Source organism: Castor canadensis, chromosome 6, assembly GCF_047511655.1.
Source record: "Castor canadensis chromosome 6, mCasCan1.hap1v2, whole genome shotgun sequence".
NCBI classification, from domain to species: Eukaryota; Metazoa; Chordata; class Mammalia; order Rodentia; family Castoridae; genus Castor; species Castor canadensis.
The window spans coordinates 21,574,384-21,589,438 of record NC_133391.1 but is presented as its reverse complement, the minus strand read 5'-3'; the positions used below and the strand labels follow the sequence as shown (position 1 = coordinate 21,589,438).

General features: G+C 43.8%; 1 protein-coding gene across 20 annotated transcripts in view; it reads right to left on the bottom strand.

The window, feature by feature from the left end:
* C2cd5 (C2 calcium dependent domain containing 5) overlaps positions 1-9,568 on the bottom strand; it is an 89,634-nt gene extending 80,066 nt beyond the window's left edge. For 19 of the 20 annotated variants that reach the window (XR_012448812.1, XR_012448813.1, XM_074075873.1 and 16 more), the window contains exon 1: positions 9,110-9,295. Coding sequence is in view for 18 of the 20 variants with exons in the window: in XM_074075873.1 (XP_073931974.1) it covers positions 9,110-9,199 (90 nt within the window). In the remaining 2 variants the exon portion in view is untranslated. Of the gene's footprint in view, positions 1-9,109; positions 9,296-9,404 lie in introns of those variants that run through there. The other variant, XM_074075872.1, reaches the window with a different exon arrangement.
* Positions 9,569-15,055: the final 5,487 nt, after the last annotated feature.

Sequence of the window (15,055 nt, the reverse complement as noted above, 5' to 3'; positions counted from 1 at the left end):
AGTCATCGCAAAGACCAAAAACAGATAACTGAGGAAAAGAAGGAGAAGGAGCAGTGAGGCCCCAGGCTGCAAGTCCAGTAGTCAGCAGGCTAGGAGGAAAACAGCCCGGCTGCCTCCTCACCAGCCTCACCTTTCCTACATCCACCTAACCTTTGAACTCTTCCCCGTTCCTCCAGTGACCTCCACCAAGCAGTCAAGGACCTCAAAACGCACCACAGTTTCTGCACGTACTTCTCACAATACCTCTGCAGATGCCTGGTACACACCGGTTCAATCAGGCAATAGCTCTGATACCTGCTGATATTATTAACTAGGCCGGCCAAGAAATTTCTAAAAGCAAATCTCCAAAACTGCAATTACTCTTCTCTTCTGTATATTTTTCTAGCTACCTCACCATTCACTTTGAATTATCAGGTATGGTACCAACCTTTTGGTACCTAAGAGGAGATAGATTAAACAGTAGAAAAGATTTTTGACAGGAGGAGTGGCTTAAGTCACAGAGCACCTGCTTTGCAAGCACAAAGCCCTGAGTTCAAACCCCAACCCCACCAAAAAAAGAAAAACTAAACAGAATTATCTCTGTGAAATACATAATAAAAAATTTATTTAAAAAAAATTTTAAACTACATAACAGAAACTTCTTGCATGGTACTAGAATATCATAAAGTCAAAGATAAGTAAGAAACTGAGAAAAAGCCTTGGCCAAATAAGTCATACAGAACTAAGTCCCCAATTGCTTTTTCCATAAATATGTTTACATACAAAAAAAGGAGGTCCAAAATAAGATTTGTTGAAGTAGCTACCAACAAAATATTAGATTATTTTACTTTGCTTTGGTCAAAACAGCCCAGGAAAAGCAGTCGGTTCCCTTTCTACTAACAGCATCTAAATACAGTGACAGGACTTTTCTTCTTTTTTTTTTTTTTTTAATGTTTCAATATTTGAAAGTATTTATTTTTTTTAAGTATTCTTTTTTTTTAATTTTTATTTTATTCATATGCGCATACATTGTTTGGGTCATTTCTCCCCTCTTCCCCCCCCCAACCCCTCCCTGACCACCCCCTCCCTTCCCCCACCTTTCCCCTCGAGACCAGGCAGAAACTATTCTGCCCTTATCTCTAATTTTGTTGAAGAGAGAGTATAAGCAATAATAGGAAGGACCAAGGGTTTTTGCTAGTTGAGATAAGGATAGTTATACAGGGAGTTGACATGCACTGATTTCCTGTACATGTGTATTACCTTCTAAGTTAATTCTTCTCAAACTAATCTTTTCTCTAGTTCCTGGTCCCCTTCTCCTATTGGCCTCAGTTGCTTTAAAGTATCTGCTTTAGTTTCTCTGCGTTGAGGGCAACAAATGCTAGCTAGTTTTTTAGGTGTCTTACCTATCCTCTTATCTTCCTTGTGTGTTCTTGCTTTATCATCTAATCAAAGACCAATTCCCTTGTTGTGTTTGCCCTTGATCTAATGTCTGCATATGAGGAAGAACGTATGATTTTTGGTCTTTTGGGCCAGGCTAACCTCACTCAGAATGATGTTCTCCAATTCCATCCATTTATCTGCGAATGATAACATTTCATTCTTCTTCATGGCTACATAAAATTCCATTGTGTATAGATACCACATTTTCTTAATCCATTCATCAGTAGTGGGGCATCTTAGCTGTTTCCGTAACTTGGCTATTGTGAATAGTGCTGCAATAAACATGGGTGTGCAGGTGCCTCTGGAGTAACATGTGTCACTTTCTTTTGGGTTTATCTCCAAGAGTGGTATTACTGGATCAAATGGTAGATCAATGTCTAGCTTTTTAAGTAGCCTCCAAATTTTTTTCCAGAGTGGTTGTACTAGTTTACACTCCCACCAGCAGTGTAAGAGGGTTCCTTTTTCCCTACATCCTCGCCAACACCTGTTGTTAGTGGTGTTGCTAATGATGGCTATTCTAACAGGGGTGAGGTGGAATCTTAGTGCGGTTTTAATTTGCATTTCCTTTATTGGTAGGGATAGTGAGCATTTTTTCATGTGTTTTTTGGACATTTGAATTTCTTCTTTTGAGAAAGTTCTGTTTAGTTCATTTGCCCATTTCTTTATTGGTTCATTAATTTTGGGAGAATTTAGTTTTTTGAGTTCCCGATATATTCTGGTGATTAGTCCTTTGTCTGATGTGTAGCTGGCAAATATTTTCTCCCACTCTGTGGGTGCTCTCTTCAGTTTGGAGACCATTTCTTTTGTTGAGCAGAAGCTTTTTAGTTTTATGAAGTCCCATTTATCTATGCTATCTCTTAGTTGCTGTGCTGCTGGGGTTCCACTGAACCTATACCTATTAATTCCAGAGTATTTCCTACTCTTTCCTGTACCAACTTTAGAGTTTGGGGTCTGATATGAAGGTCCTTGATCCATTTAGGACTTTTCTTTAGTAGAGAATAAGCAACTTCGAAGAAAAGAAATTCAGTTGTTGGGTATGTTGACACAAACCCATAATCCCAGGTACTTGCGAGGCAGAGGCAGAAAGATTGAGGGGTCAAGGCCAGCCTGACCTACAGAGTGAATGTGAGACCTGCCTAAGCTACAGAATGATATCCTATCTCCAAAAAAAAAAAAAAATTAATTTTTTACACCTCCTTTATGAACAAATCATGTGTTACAGAGAGCCCAAAATATGGGAGACATTCCATTAAATTACACAGATGTATGTGTCTGAAGAAGCAAACCTGACTTTTGTCTTATTTTGATCCTAAATACAGAAAATTTCAAAATCAATTACTGCTTTTATCTGGGAAATCTTGGGAGTATTGTACATGTGCCTTGTCTCTGAGTCTTTTTTTGTATTTTTTATTTTATCTTTTTTTAGACATGGAGTCTTGTTATGCAGCCCAGGCTGGCCTCAAATTTGCAATCCTCTGCCTCAGCCTCCAGTTCTCTGGGATTACAGGTATTCACCACCATGCCTGGCTCTGAGAGCCTTTTTGACTCCTCCTACCACTGGTGCATCCACAAGATGCCCCTTGGAGCAGAGTGGCAATGCCCCAAAGAAGAGGAATCTAAGAATTTAGCTTCAAGACTAATTTCTAAAGATTTCCAAGGAAGGAAGAGAAGGAAGGAGAGAGGGAGGGAGGGCCAACTGATCATGCTAGGTACAATAAAGAGCTCAAAGTCCTCAAACTGTATTAAACAAATAAAAAGCAAGATTTCAGAGACAAGGACAAAGGCTAGTGTGGATTCTGCCAATCTTGGGACGATTCTCCTCCAAGCAAAGGAGTAGTGCAGCTCATTCAGCCTTATTTAGCTCCAAGGAGACTTTATGTCAGCCTTACACCTCATTAGAGAACTCCAGGGATGTTAAGGACAAGCCCCCAGCAGAGTGAAGCAGCATTCCACTTCCCCACTCCTGACCTGGTCCACTTGAGAAAGTTACCGAACCTGTTGTGTAACCTGATCGTTCCTCTGAGAACTGAGGTGCTATGCAAGGAGAGAGAGCTAAGAAAGCACAACATTCATTTCTTTCCTCTGTCTGTTTCCTCAAAGGTTCCTGGATAAACACAAAATGACCACATGGTTTAGCCAGTGTGCAACATGAACATTAATACTGGGATAGATCCTCAATTCTTCCTTTGCACAGAGCCCCAGCTGCTCATCTCAGAGACGCTGCAAGAGAACCATCTTTGAGTAAGGCTTGGTCTTCAGGGCTCCCTCAACCTCACTCTCATACAGCCAGTACAACCTGGTCAGCACTTCAGCAGTTATTTAAACAACTTGGCTAAATCAGAGAAGCAGTAGAAATATCACAGCTGCACACATTTAAAAATGAAACTTGAAAATCCACTCCTGCCTTTGAATGGAAGACAAAGGCCTCTTCCTGGAGGACAGGTCCACGGTTTAGAGCTAGATATTATCATTTTTTTTCTTTGCAGCAAGCACATTCATAATGTATCATCTGTGATTTGGGGCTTGGATTTATGTGGTAGCATGATCTAAAATTGCTTCAAAAAACTGTGAACCAATGATCCTACTATTTTTTTTACAATCTTTTCTGCTTCTAATTCAAGAGCAATGTTTAGTGACTATTTCCATAAATCTTCATATAGCAACAATTATCTTTTCGTATTCATTTCCCCAATTTATATAAAGGTTAAGTGAATTACAGTAGCAAATTCAGGTGAGAAAAACAGATTTAGAAATAAACAGAACTGTCTCTTAGTAAACTGCCTCAGCAAGTGAGGAAAGACTCAGGCACACTGGAGAATACGCTCAGTTTACAGCCTGAGGAGGCCCAGGCTCCGTGGACAGACTGAGAGGTCTGGGCTTTATGGATGGACTGAGGAGCCTATTAGACAGACATCTTGCCCTAATTTTCAAACACTTCAGCAATCTGTATCCCGCTTCCCTAGGCAGGCTTATTTTCTACTTATATTCATCATGAAAGCACCCTTCAATTACATATGCTTCCTTCCTACTTTTGCTTTTACCAACTTTGTCCTATCTACCTGAAAAATGCTTTTTCTTTCTACCTGTGAAAATTTTACCATACTCCAGGCCCAGCAAAAAAAGTTCTCATAACTAGCTAGGCCTCATGCTGCATCCCTGTAGTCCCAGCACTTGGGAGGCTGAGGCCCACTCTCACTTGAGCCCAAGAGTTCAAGACCAGCCTGGGAACACAGAGGGGCCCCCTCCCTTGGAGAAGAACAAAGTTAAAGGGATTCCTCATAAACAGCCTATTTCATGTCCTGCCTGTGAGCTTGGTGAACTCAATATCTATAGGGAGCCACTGAGCCCTTCCTAACTGTAATCCCTTTGCCTGCTTCATTATTCCTTTGCCCACTTTAGTTTTCCCTTCCTGCTGGATTATTCCTTTTAGCACACAAATAAGTTTTATTATCTGCTAACTTCACTTTTGAATACTAAAAGCCCTATATTCTTCAAGTTCCACACTTTTCTTCCCTCTCCCTTCAAAGAAACAGTGGCCTTTTCTTCTGGTTCTACTTCTCATTCCCCTGCACAGCCCTTTAATCTCTAGCTCACTACAGGACAGGCTGCTCCCTCACCGAGCTTCTAGTCAGGATCAGTAATGACTTTCAACGTCCAACCCAGGGATTCCATGTCCCTAACTCCACCTCTCCTCTCAGTGCCACTCCATGGACAGCTGAGGGTTTTCTCTTTCTAGAAACTTCCTCTCTGGCCTTCTAAGATGTTACTTTGCTTATTTTTCCCCCACCCACTGGCCAGAAATCTGTTTCTTCCTCTAGCCCCCTCCCTCCCATGTCAGTATCTTAATGTCAAGCTTTTCCAAGGATCCCTTCCACTTCTGTCTCTTAAGTTAGAGGTTTGCAAAAGGAATGGACCCTACTCCTAGGGAGAAACATCTAGCTGGGTTTTTTGGGGGAAGTAGTAGCAACATTTAGTCAGGAAGGGCCAGATACTAGGTGTCCTGCAATACAAGAGTCCCAAGAATTAAAATTTGTCCCATGTCATGACTTTCAAACATTTCACCATATAGTCATCACAAGTGAAAAAGCTAAACCCGGGTGTGGAAGTACACACCCCTCATCCTAGCACTCAGGAAGACGAGCCAGGAGGATTATGAGTTCCTATAGCCTAGGCTACAACATGAGACCCTATCTCAAAAAAAAAAAAACAACTTACTAGAACCTAACTCACTTTTATAGATCCAAGTGAGTGTCAAGATGTCAAGAACTACAGCTATTGTGTACACCAAAAAGCAACTCTGCTTTTTACCATGAGCTGACTATTTTGGAAAATCAGGTAGCCAATGCCAAAACTATACAGCTGACTACTTTGTATGAAGGGCCGTGACAGTGATGTGGCTTTACACAGTGGTGAGACACTCTCTACCCATGTCCCAGCTTTATGTCCTCCACAAGGGACACTGCTTGCCAGCTGGCACACTATATCTTTCACTTAGCTTTTTAATGAACTACCTCCTCTCACTAAAAGGTAAATTCCATGACTAAAGAAATGTGTGCTTTATCATGGTTGTACCCCACTGCCTACTACAGGCTGAAGCTACCAGGGCTCACTAATATCCCTGACTCAGTTTGACAGCTTGCCATTTTTACTGTGGTTATTAATAAGTACTTCCATACAGAAATGAAAAAAAAATCTTCATTTCTCCATCATATTATCCTTAGATCATTGTATTGATTTATTTTTACAGTGACTATCATGTCAAGAGAGTAAAGAGTAGACTTCAGAGTATCTGTTACATGAAAAGCATACTAGTAGTAAGAGTGAGGCCCTGAGTTCAATCCCCAGCACCATCAAAAAATAAAGGATACTCTGAGTCTAAGAGTTGAGAAACACTGTCCTGTATGAACCCACTTTTAACTCTGACCTCTTTCTTGAACACCACGACCACAAATCCAATTGTCTCCATGGTCCTAAAGACATCTCAGGCCAAACAGGCCCAATGGCAACTGATCCTCCCCAGTCGATCCTCAGACATCCCTACGGGGTTTCATAAAAATCACCCTGCTGACTCCAGAAGTCTCCCTTTCCTGGGAGACTTTCTACCAATTCCTCTAGTGCTCTTTTAAAATAGATTAGGAATTAACCCACTTCTCTCCATTACCAAAACCAGCACACTGTGTGCACTAGATGCCTACTTCCATTCTCCCCTCTTACATGGATTCTACACACAGCAACAGAAGCGCTCATTTGACAACTGTTTGCCACTGACTTTAGAATAAAATTCCAGCTCTTAATCATGGCCTGTAAAGAAAGCCTTCCACAACTGGCTACTCAACTAATTCTCCTCACACACTCTCTCCCTCTTCTCTGCATGACAGCCACACTGTTCCTGCCCTTCCTAAACACACACGGGTCTTCTCAGCATCTTCCCTCTGCTGAGCCTCCCAGCCCCCACTTCCCTCCTGCCCTTCGCCTTCTCTCATACACACTAAAACCCTCCCTGAGCTGCTGTTGGCTCCTCACCTAAAAAGTCTTTGCTATTGTCACTGAACCTAAAGTGGATGTCCCCTACTATTCTCTTTCTATTGTTTTCTTTACCCTTTAAATGTCAGTGTCTGTCACCAAAATATAGGCTCCTTAAAAGCAGGAACCAAGTCTTTCCTGTTCACCATATACACATCATTTATACACTGGCTACACCAGTACTAGTACAAGGCCTGGCAATAACAGGCACTCAGTAATTAGTTGTTGAAACAAGGGCCAGGCTTGGGGGCACATGCTTGTAATATTGGCTACTCAGGAGGCTAAGTTAGGAGGATCGTGAGTTTGAGGTCAGCCTGGACAACTTAGTAAAATGTCAATCTCAAATAGAAAAAAAAAAAATCTGAAAAAGAAAAAAAGGAATTAATGAGTCACTCTTGAACCCACCCCAGCCTTCACCTCACCAACAAAATCCACTTAGCTATCAAGGCCTAATTATTTTAACCTAAGAAATCTTCCTCAAATCTTTCTGATCTACTCCCACTGCCACACGAAGTCTAGATGATTTTACCACCTTCTTAACTGACCTCTCCACCTCACCCCTCATCTGTGCAGTATGTCAAGAACACACCCACTCCAGTCCCCCTGTAAAGAAACAACCTAATACAAATATGCTCTTATTTTATTTCTGCTCAGAAACCTCCCCGGGCTAAACCCTGCTTAAAAGAAAAAATAACAATAATAATCAGGTGGTTTGGTTTCTTTTTGTTGTTTTTGGCAGGACTTGGGTTTGAACTCAAGGGTTTGTGCTTGCAAAGTGCTCTACTGTTTGAGCCACACCTCCAGTCCATAATAATAATAATAATATTAACCTCTGGTTATTTTATTGGAGATGGGGGTCTCTCAGGAACTATTTACTCAGGCTGGCCTCAACCGTTATCCTCCTGCTCTCAGCTCCCAAGTAGCTAAGATGACAGGTGTGAGCCAGGGGCGCCCTGCAGAAAATAAGGTTTTCCCTTAAGGCCCAACTCAACTGTCACCTTCTTAGACGTCTTTCTAAACCTTTAGAGACAAGAGTTAAGCTTTCTCATTCCAATTTAATGTTCATCACCTGCCTGGAGGGGCAGTCCTAGCACAGTGGTTGGGGGAAACAGACTGCCAGGCTGTGGACATCTACAACTAAGAGACCTCGGGTACATTATTACCACCGGTAGAACTCCCTGGTATCGCCTGTAATGTGGGGTTCTACAATACTTTCATAGCAGGCTGAATGTGAGGCGTAAGAATTAAAAAGTACCTAGCACGGATATGGCAATAACTAAATTAGCTATTGGTTATTAAAATAAGCAGTGCGGGTCATTCTCTGAGCTACCTAAAAGTGAATACTATGCTTGGGTTTTCTGTGGCTCACTATTACCTAACTTGTGGCCCATGAGCAGGAGGAATTTCTTTCAATGAAAACGATGCTGGGATTGAGAAATACCATAACAATGAGGTGAGCTGCATTTATTCAGTTAGAGAAACTAATATTATTGATACCGAGATGAATGAAATCAGGCTACAGAGCACCGGGTATCCCTCAACCCAAAGCATTAACCTCCCAAACGATTATTAAAGGATGCGCTGGGCTCATCAGGTCCACTTTTATGACAATTTTTCCTTGGCTTCTTTCAGACTCTGAGTTATTACCTTCTGGAGCCCGTAGGCCTGTGCTAATTTGCATGACTCTTCAACTAATCATTAAGATTTAAAAGCAATTTTGCAATTTAAATCCGTGGCACTTAATTGACTTCCTAGCTGCAGGCACTAAATTACAGGGAAGCAGCTCAGCAGACCAGCGGTCTGCACTATGCAGGAGCAGCAGCAGCAGCAGCAACAGCAGCAGCAGCAGAGACGAAGAGCATTTGCAGGGAACACTCATGACTCAGGAGCGGGTGACGCCCGGGCCTCGGGGCTGCGACGCCCCTCAAGCTCTGCGCGCGTCGTGGGACGCGCGTGCGCGTGAGGCGCGCGCGGCCCTGCCTGGGATGCGCGACCGGCAGGTGGCTGGCGCCTGCTGGCACCGCGTCCCCAGCGTGCGGAGCCGTCCGCGCCCCGCTACCTTGAGACTCGGTCGGGGTCGCCCCGCGGTGCAGGGGACCGGGAACCCGGGCGCGAGGCGGAGACCTCTTCACGGCGCTTCGAGGGAAGGGCAGGCCCTTGCACCCACCTCCACGAAGGCATCCGTCAGGTCACTGGCGCGGTCCATCACAGGCAAATGGCGCCCGGCCACGATTTTCACCTTCAGCTTCCCCGGCATCGTGTAGGTTTTGACTCCTGCAGGTACACCAGAGAGTCTACGCCGCCGCGCTCCGGGCGCTAGGCGGGAGCGCGCGGGGTGCGGCGCGCGCCGGACGCGGGCGCGCGGGCAACTGACGGCGCGGAGGCGCGCGCGCGCGGGCGGGCACACTCATGCTCCGAGCGCGGGGGGGTGGGGGGGGGCTGTCCCGCGCGAATACCGGTACCTCATTTTGGAGAGTCAGCCAGAGGAAGAGTTTTGGCGAATTCGTCTTGCCTAACCATAGAGGGCTGGAAAGAGAAGGAAAGCCGAGTCCCCATCTCATGCAGCCTTGGCTGCCCCATGTGTGTTTCTCCACCCACCCCTCCAACATGGCGGCTCCCGGACCGGGAGGTAGCATCGACGATTCGGCTCTCGAAAGGGGCGGGGCTGCCGTCCACGAGCTGAAGTTCAGGGAGCTGCGTCGAGTCCGGCATCATCCACCCCTCGCCCCTGTATGTTGGGCTGCGCTGCTCAGCGGAGGAAAGCGCTTCGAGCTCCAGCAGGGAGGCGACACCCCGCCCGGCCTTCCGAGCTGCGAGCGCTCCTGTTTGCAACCCAGACTGCTGGAGGTGTCTGCTTCCTGCGCCCCTTAGTGGTTCGCAAAGCTAATCTAGATGACTTCTACCAGGAAGGGGTACAGAGCATGTAGTTTTCTATGAAATAGACTGAGACACAACAGGGACATCTCGGATAGTGAGTAAGTGGCATTTCCTAAAAGATTTGGTTCAGCCCTGTGCACTTGTGCAGTGCACCGACTGGACCACGTTTACTGGGGCGGGTAGCGGGAGGAGGGATACGTTCAAACCCGAAGTCCCTGCTTGCATGGAGCACTCCCTCTTGCGTGGGGGTTATTAAGCATTTACAGTCCCAGCGAGAAGATCCGCAGGGCTGGCAGAAGCTGGGGACCTCCTACCTCGGGAAAGTAGATTCAACCAGGAGGAATGAACCTGCTAAAGTCAAGCTTTAGACAGATTGCCTATAGCGTCAGACAATCAGGAAAAGATTTAGGGAAATTGAGGCACACTCTCACAGGACATAACAAAAGCCACCCCATATCAAATATCAGAACCAGCCTTAATATATTGCATAACAAATATCAAAATCAGTGTTTCAAACGCCAGTGGAGAGATTATATCCCTGGATTCATCAGGAATGGAAAATTCCTAAATGAAGACAAGCAGCATGATCTTTTGAGTTTCAAAAATATTCAACAGGGGGTAATAATTACTCCAACCCAGAAATATCTTTTTAAAGCAAAAATTCCTCCTACAGAAAAGGTCCTGTTTCTGTGAGAAGTTGAACTCTTCCAAAGAGAAAAAGAAAGGACTTGCTCAAAAAAACATCTGAATGGCAAATGGCTGACTTTTTGGACCAGAGAACTCTATCCATTCAAACTATGAGGAAAAGATAAAGACCACAGTTCCCATGCAATTTTCCTTACGCCCACCTGCAGATTGTTTCTGGAGTGTAACTGCCATCAAAGTACCTGTGCAGAATTCTAAAAGTCAGCTACACCACGTGATCAGTGGGTGTTGCTGTTGTTTTGGTGCTAGGATTGAAATAACTTTTTTAATGAAATCAAAGTATTACCATATTAGCAGAGGTTTTTTTATTTTATTTATTTATCTATTTATTTTTGGAAACAAAGTCTTACCATGTAGTCCACTCTGACTTTGAACTTCAGATCCTTCTGCCTCAGCCTCCTGAGTGCTGGAGTTACAAGCATGAACCACCAGGCCCGGCTTACCAGTTTATTTTTTAAAATACAGAAACAGGCTGGGATATAGCTCAGTGGTACTACTGTCAACCAGTAGCTGGGGTCCTTTTGCTTTACCCAGATAGAAATTGTGAGTAGACAAGCCCTTTTTCCAGCACTTCCATGTCTGATCCTTAAGTGCTTTGGGGGCTGTACTGACAGGCCCAGAGGCTGACTGCTCCAGGCCCTGAGAGCTAGAAAACTATTGCTGCAGGCTTTAGAAGCCAGAGAGTTAAGGCTCCAAGCACTCAGTAGAAGCTTGTTGCTCTGGGATTTAACCTACCAGAGGCCCTGGCACTTGGCAGCTATTGTAATCGTTGGCTTTTAGCAGGAATGGGTGGCCACAACAGTTAGCACTTGCTAGTATCACACCTCCTGAGTGGGTCTCAGGTGTCAGGACCCTCAGCCCTTAAGACTTGGCAGCAACCTGGAACTTTTTAGCAACCAGTGCCCATAGTTTGTCTTCAGCTCTGCATAGCTTCCATAGTCTCCCCTCCTTCTGGAGCTGTTCAGCCAACCTCCCATCAGTACTGTTGCTGCTGCTGCTGCCACTGTAACCCTCACTGCCTCTACAGCTCCTCTGCTGCTTCTGCCATCGCTTCCTGTTACCAGCTCAACCTGGTGTACTAATGATAGAGATCAAAAGTAAGCAAGAAAAGATCACTCCAACTCCAAAGGCCTTTTATTTGGGCCTAATGTTTTAACACCAGGGGGCAGCGCAGCACTGGAGTGTAGCTCCTGGCTTACTGGCAAATGAGCCAGTCTGCTTATATAGCCAAAAAAGGGGCATGGCAAAGATGTTTGCACCAATCATAGCATAGTCCTTCATGCAAATAAAGAACAGTTTTGCACCAATCACAGGCCTTCTACAGGGCCACCAGAGGACAGGGAGTGCTCCCTTCTACGCTGGGTAAAAATGGCTGCTGGAGCTCACCAAGGCTTGTGATGCCAAATGGTCTGGCAGAAGCTGTTGTGGCTGGGAGGCCAAGGTGTGCTTCAACAGCAAGCAGCTGTGGTTTCAGTGTAGCTTCATCCAGGCGTCCATGGAGAGTTCAAAGCAGCCAGGCTGGATTGAGGGCCATTCAATTGGCTGCTTGGCTGATGGTCCTCCATTCATGCAGCTGGGGCGGGAGGGAAGGGTCTAATAGCTGTCAATTACAGTCAAATTGCCCTACCCCCAAAGTCTTAGCAAATTTAAAGGAAAAATAAACATTAAAAGGGGTGCTTACAACAAAGGCCTATCATTAACAGTGTTTAACAGTTCCCTAGGGGAGCGGTGGGGTCCTGTGATCTGTCTCAGAAGAGCATGTGCCTAGTATGCACAGGGCCCTGGGTTCCATCCCCAACACTGCAAAAGAAAAAAAAGAAAGATCAGAAATACATACATATAGAAAAAAAATTCTAGAAAACCCAAATTTAGCAATAATCTTTAATGGAAAATAATTCATCCTATTACAAGATTTTGTAATGTAAAAAACTATTTGCAAATTGCACAATTAGAGGTTAGTAACCCCTGCCTCCTAATTAGTAGACTATCAGGTACTTGTGCATACCTGCTGCCCTAGGCCTCATCAACCGGAGATTATAATTAAGATGCTTCCTGAAGACTTTTTTTTAAGTGGAATTAAGCCTGGCTTCAGTTTAACTGTTTCCTAATAATTACACTAGTTTACTTTAATTAATGCTGGGAACAGTGCTGATTTTCCTGACAAATCTATCATGATCTCACTCCTGGTTACCTTCTTTGGCTTCACATCTTGTCCTTTTTGCATTTTAGATCTTAAAGTAATGAAAGTAAATATGTATTGAGTGTTCACTGTGTGCCAGATTTTGCATTCCAGGCTTCAATAAAATCCTGACAATTATCCGCTGCCTCCTTCTCCACTGCCCGCTCCTTGTCTTTCTTCCTTTTTTCTTTTTTTTTTTTTTCAGTGCTAGGGATCAAGGCTTCATTTTATAGATGAGTAAATTGTAGCTTTGCAAAGCTATACTAATTACCCATGACCACAGATCTGCTAATAAAGGAGGCAATATTTATATCCAGGCAATGATTCCAAGAACCCATGCTCTCTCAGGGCTATGTGGAGTTACCAACAAATTCAGCTTTCCCTCTGCCTGGAGTAACTTTCTCATAGTCATTTCTACGACTTCTCAGACTTTCTGATAAACACTTTCTACCTCACCTGTGCTACTACTGAATCGATTGTGGCACTTTCTACACAGCAGTTATCTGTCTTCCTCTCCACCCTCCCCCCCCCAGTAAACTTCAAGCATCTTGAAGGCAAGGAACAGTTCTTACTCATCTCAACTCTCACTTCTTTGCCCTGCATCCTTCATGTAATCTGCAAATGCTGGTGGAATTAAATTAACAACACACGTACTAGTAATATTTTTGTTCCCTTTTCTGTCTTCCTAAAATGTTGCTTTTAATCTCTCTCTATCCCTTCAAGGTTGAACTTCTCAAAAATTGTCTTTACTTGGCACCCTTCCATCACCTCTCAGACACACCTAAACTATTTGTATTCAGGGTTAACCACCCACACTTGACCAAAACAGCTCTAATGCCATCAATAACCTCTAGTTGCTAAATCCAAAGGACACTTTTCAGTTTTCATTTTACATAACTCTCAGTAGTATTTCACCCTGTTAACCACGCTCTCCTTAAAATAACTCTTTCTGTTGGTGTTCAGATGCTCTCCTCTTACTTATTCTGGTATACACATCTGTCTTTTCAACCTACTCACTATCCTTACCTGTTGAACATGTTTTTCTCTGGTTCGGTTCCTGGCCTATTCTCTTCTAAATAGACTCTCTAGGTGAGCTCATCCACGCACATAATTATGACTTCCGTCCACTTAGCTAAGGACTCTCAAATTTTTATCTTTAGCGTAAAGGTCTCTTGAGGCATCTTGATCCTTTAGACACTCTAAAGTGACCTCAAAGTCAAGAAGTTTAGAAGGAACCTACCCTTCCCCTCAACTACAACAGGCTTGGTCTTGCTCTGTATTCTCCACCTCAAACACTAGCAAAGTCATCTGGCTAGTTAGTTGTTCCAGCCAGTAGTTTAATGGTGGGAACAAACAGCAACTTCAACTCCGTTCAGTTTTTTTTTTTTTTTTGGCAGGGGTGCTGGGAATCAAACACAGGGCATTGTGCATACAGGCAAGCACTGTACCACTGGGCCACACTCCCCATGTCAGTTACTTTTGCTTTGATTTACTCTTAAAGCAGCATATCAACCTAAAATGAGGTAAGTAGACAGCTATGTCCTGAAGGCATGCCTAATGTACAATGGGCATAAGAAACACATAGAAAAATATACTCCAGATTGGAGGATTATTAAAGATGATTAATGTCATTATTGCTAGCCAGGCACTGGTGGCGCACATCTGTCAAATTATAGAAGAGGTTTTCCACTTACGTCTGCATAGGTCTTTGGGAAAACTCCAAGCATGGTAACAGTTATGTTGGATTTTTCCTCTTCCTCACACCTGACACCCAATTAATCACCAAGTACAACTGTTTAAAATTCCTAAAGACCTCTCAGATTCATCTACTTTCCACCATCATCTATCATCCAGAAGACTGGTACCCCACTAAAACTGTTGCTTTCCTCTTATCTGTTCACCTTGAGCTCATGATCCTCCTGCTCCCGCTTCCGGAGTATTGGGATTATAGGTACCAACCACCATGCCCAGTTTAGGATCTTTTTAAATAGCAAATGTGTATCACTCACTTTCAGATTTTTTCAGCAAAAGACAAGGGGATACTTCCTTTTTTCTTCTCAAACCTTTTCCTTATAAGAAAATACAAAAAGAAGATTGAGAACTTCAGGAGCCAAACATCAGACAGAAGTAGATTTTTTTTTTATCTTTGCTTTTTGGGGGTTTGTTTGAACCCAATTTGTGGCTTCTCTACCTGTGCGAACTGGGCACCTAGTGCTACATTGTCCCATTTCATTTTAACATCTATAAACCGAATAGTTCTCAGTTCACCTCAGTTTATGGTTTTCAATGGATATTCCTGGCTCTTAAAATTTCAAAGCTGGACAAGTGGTGCCTACCTATAATCTGAGCACT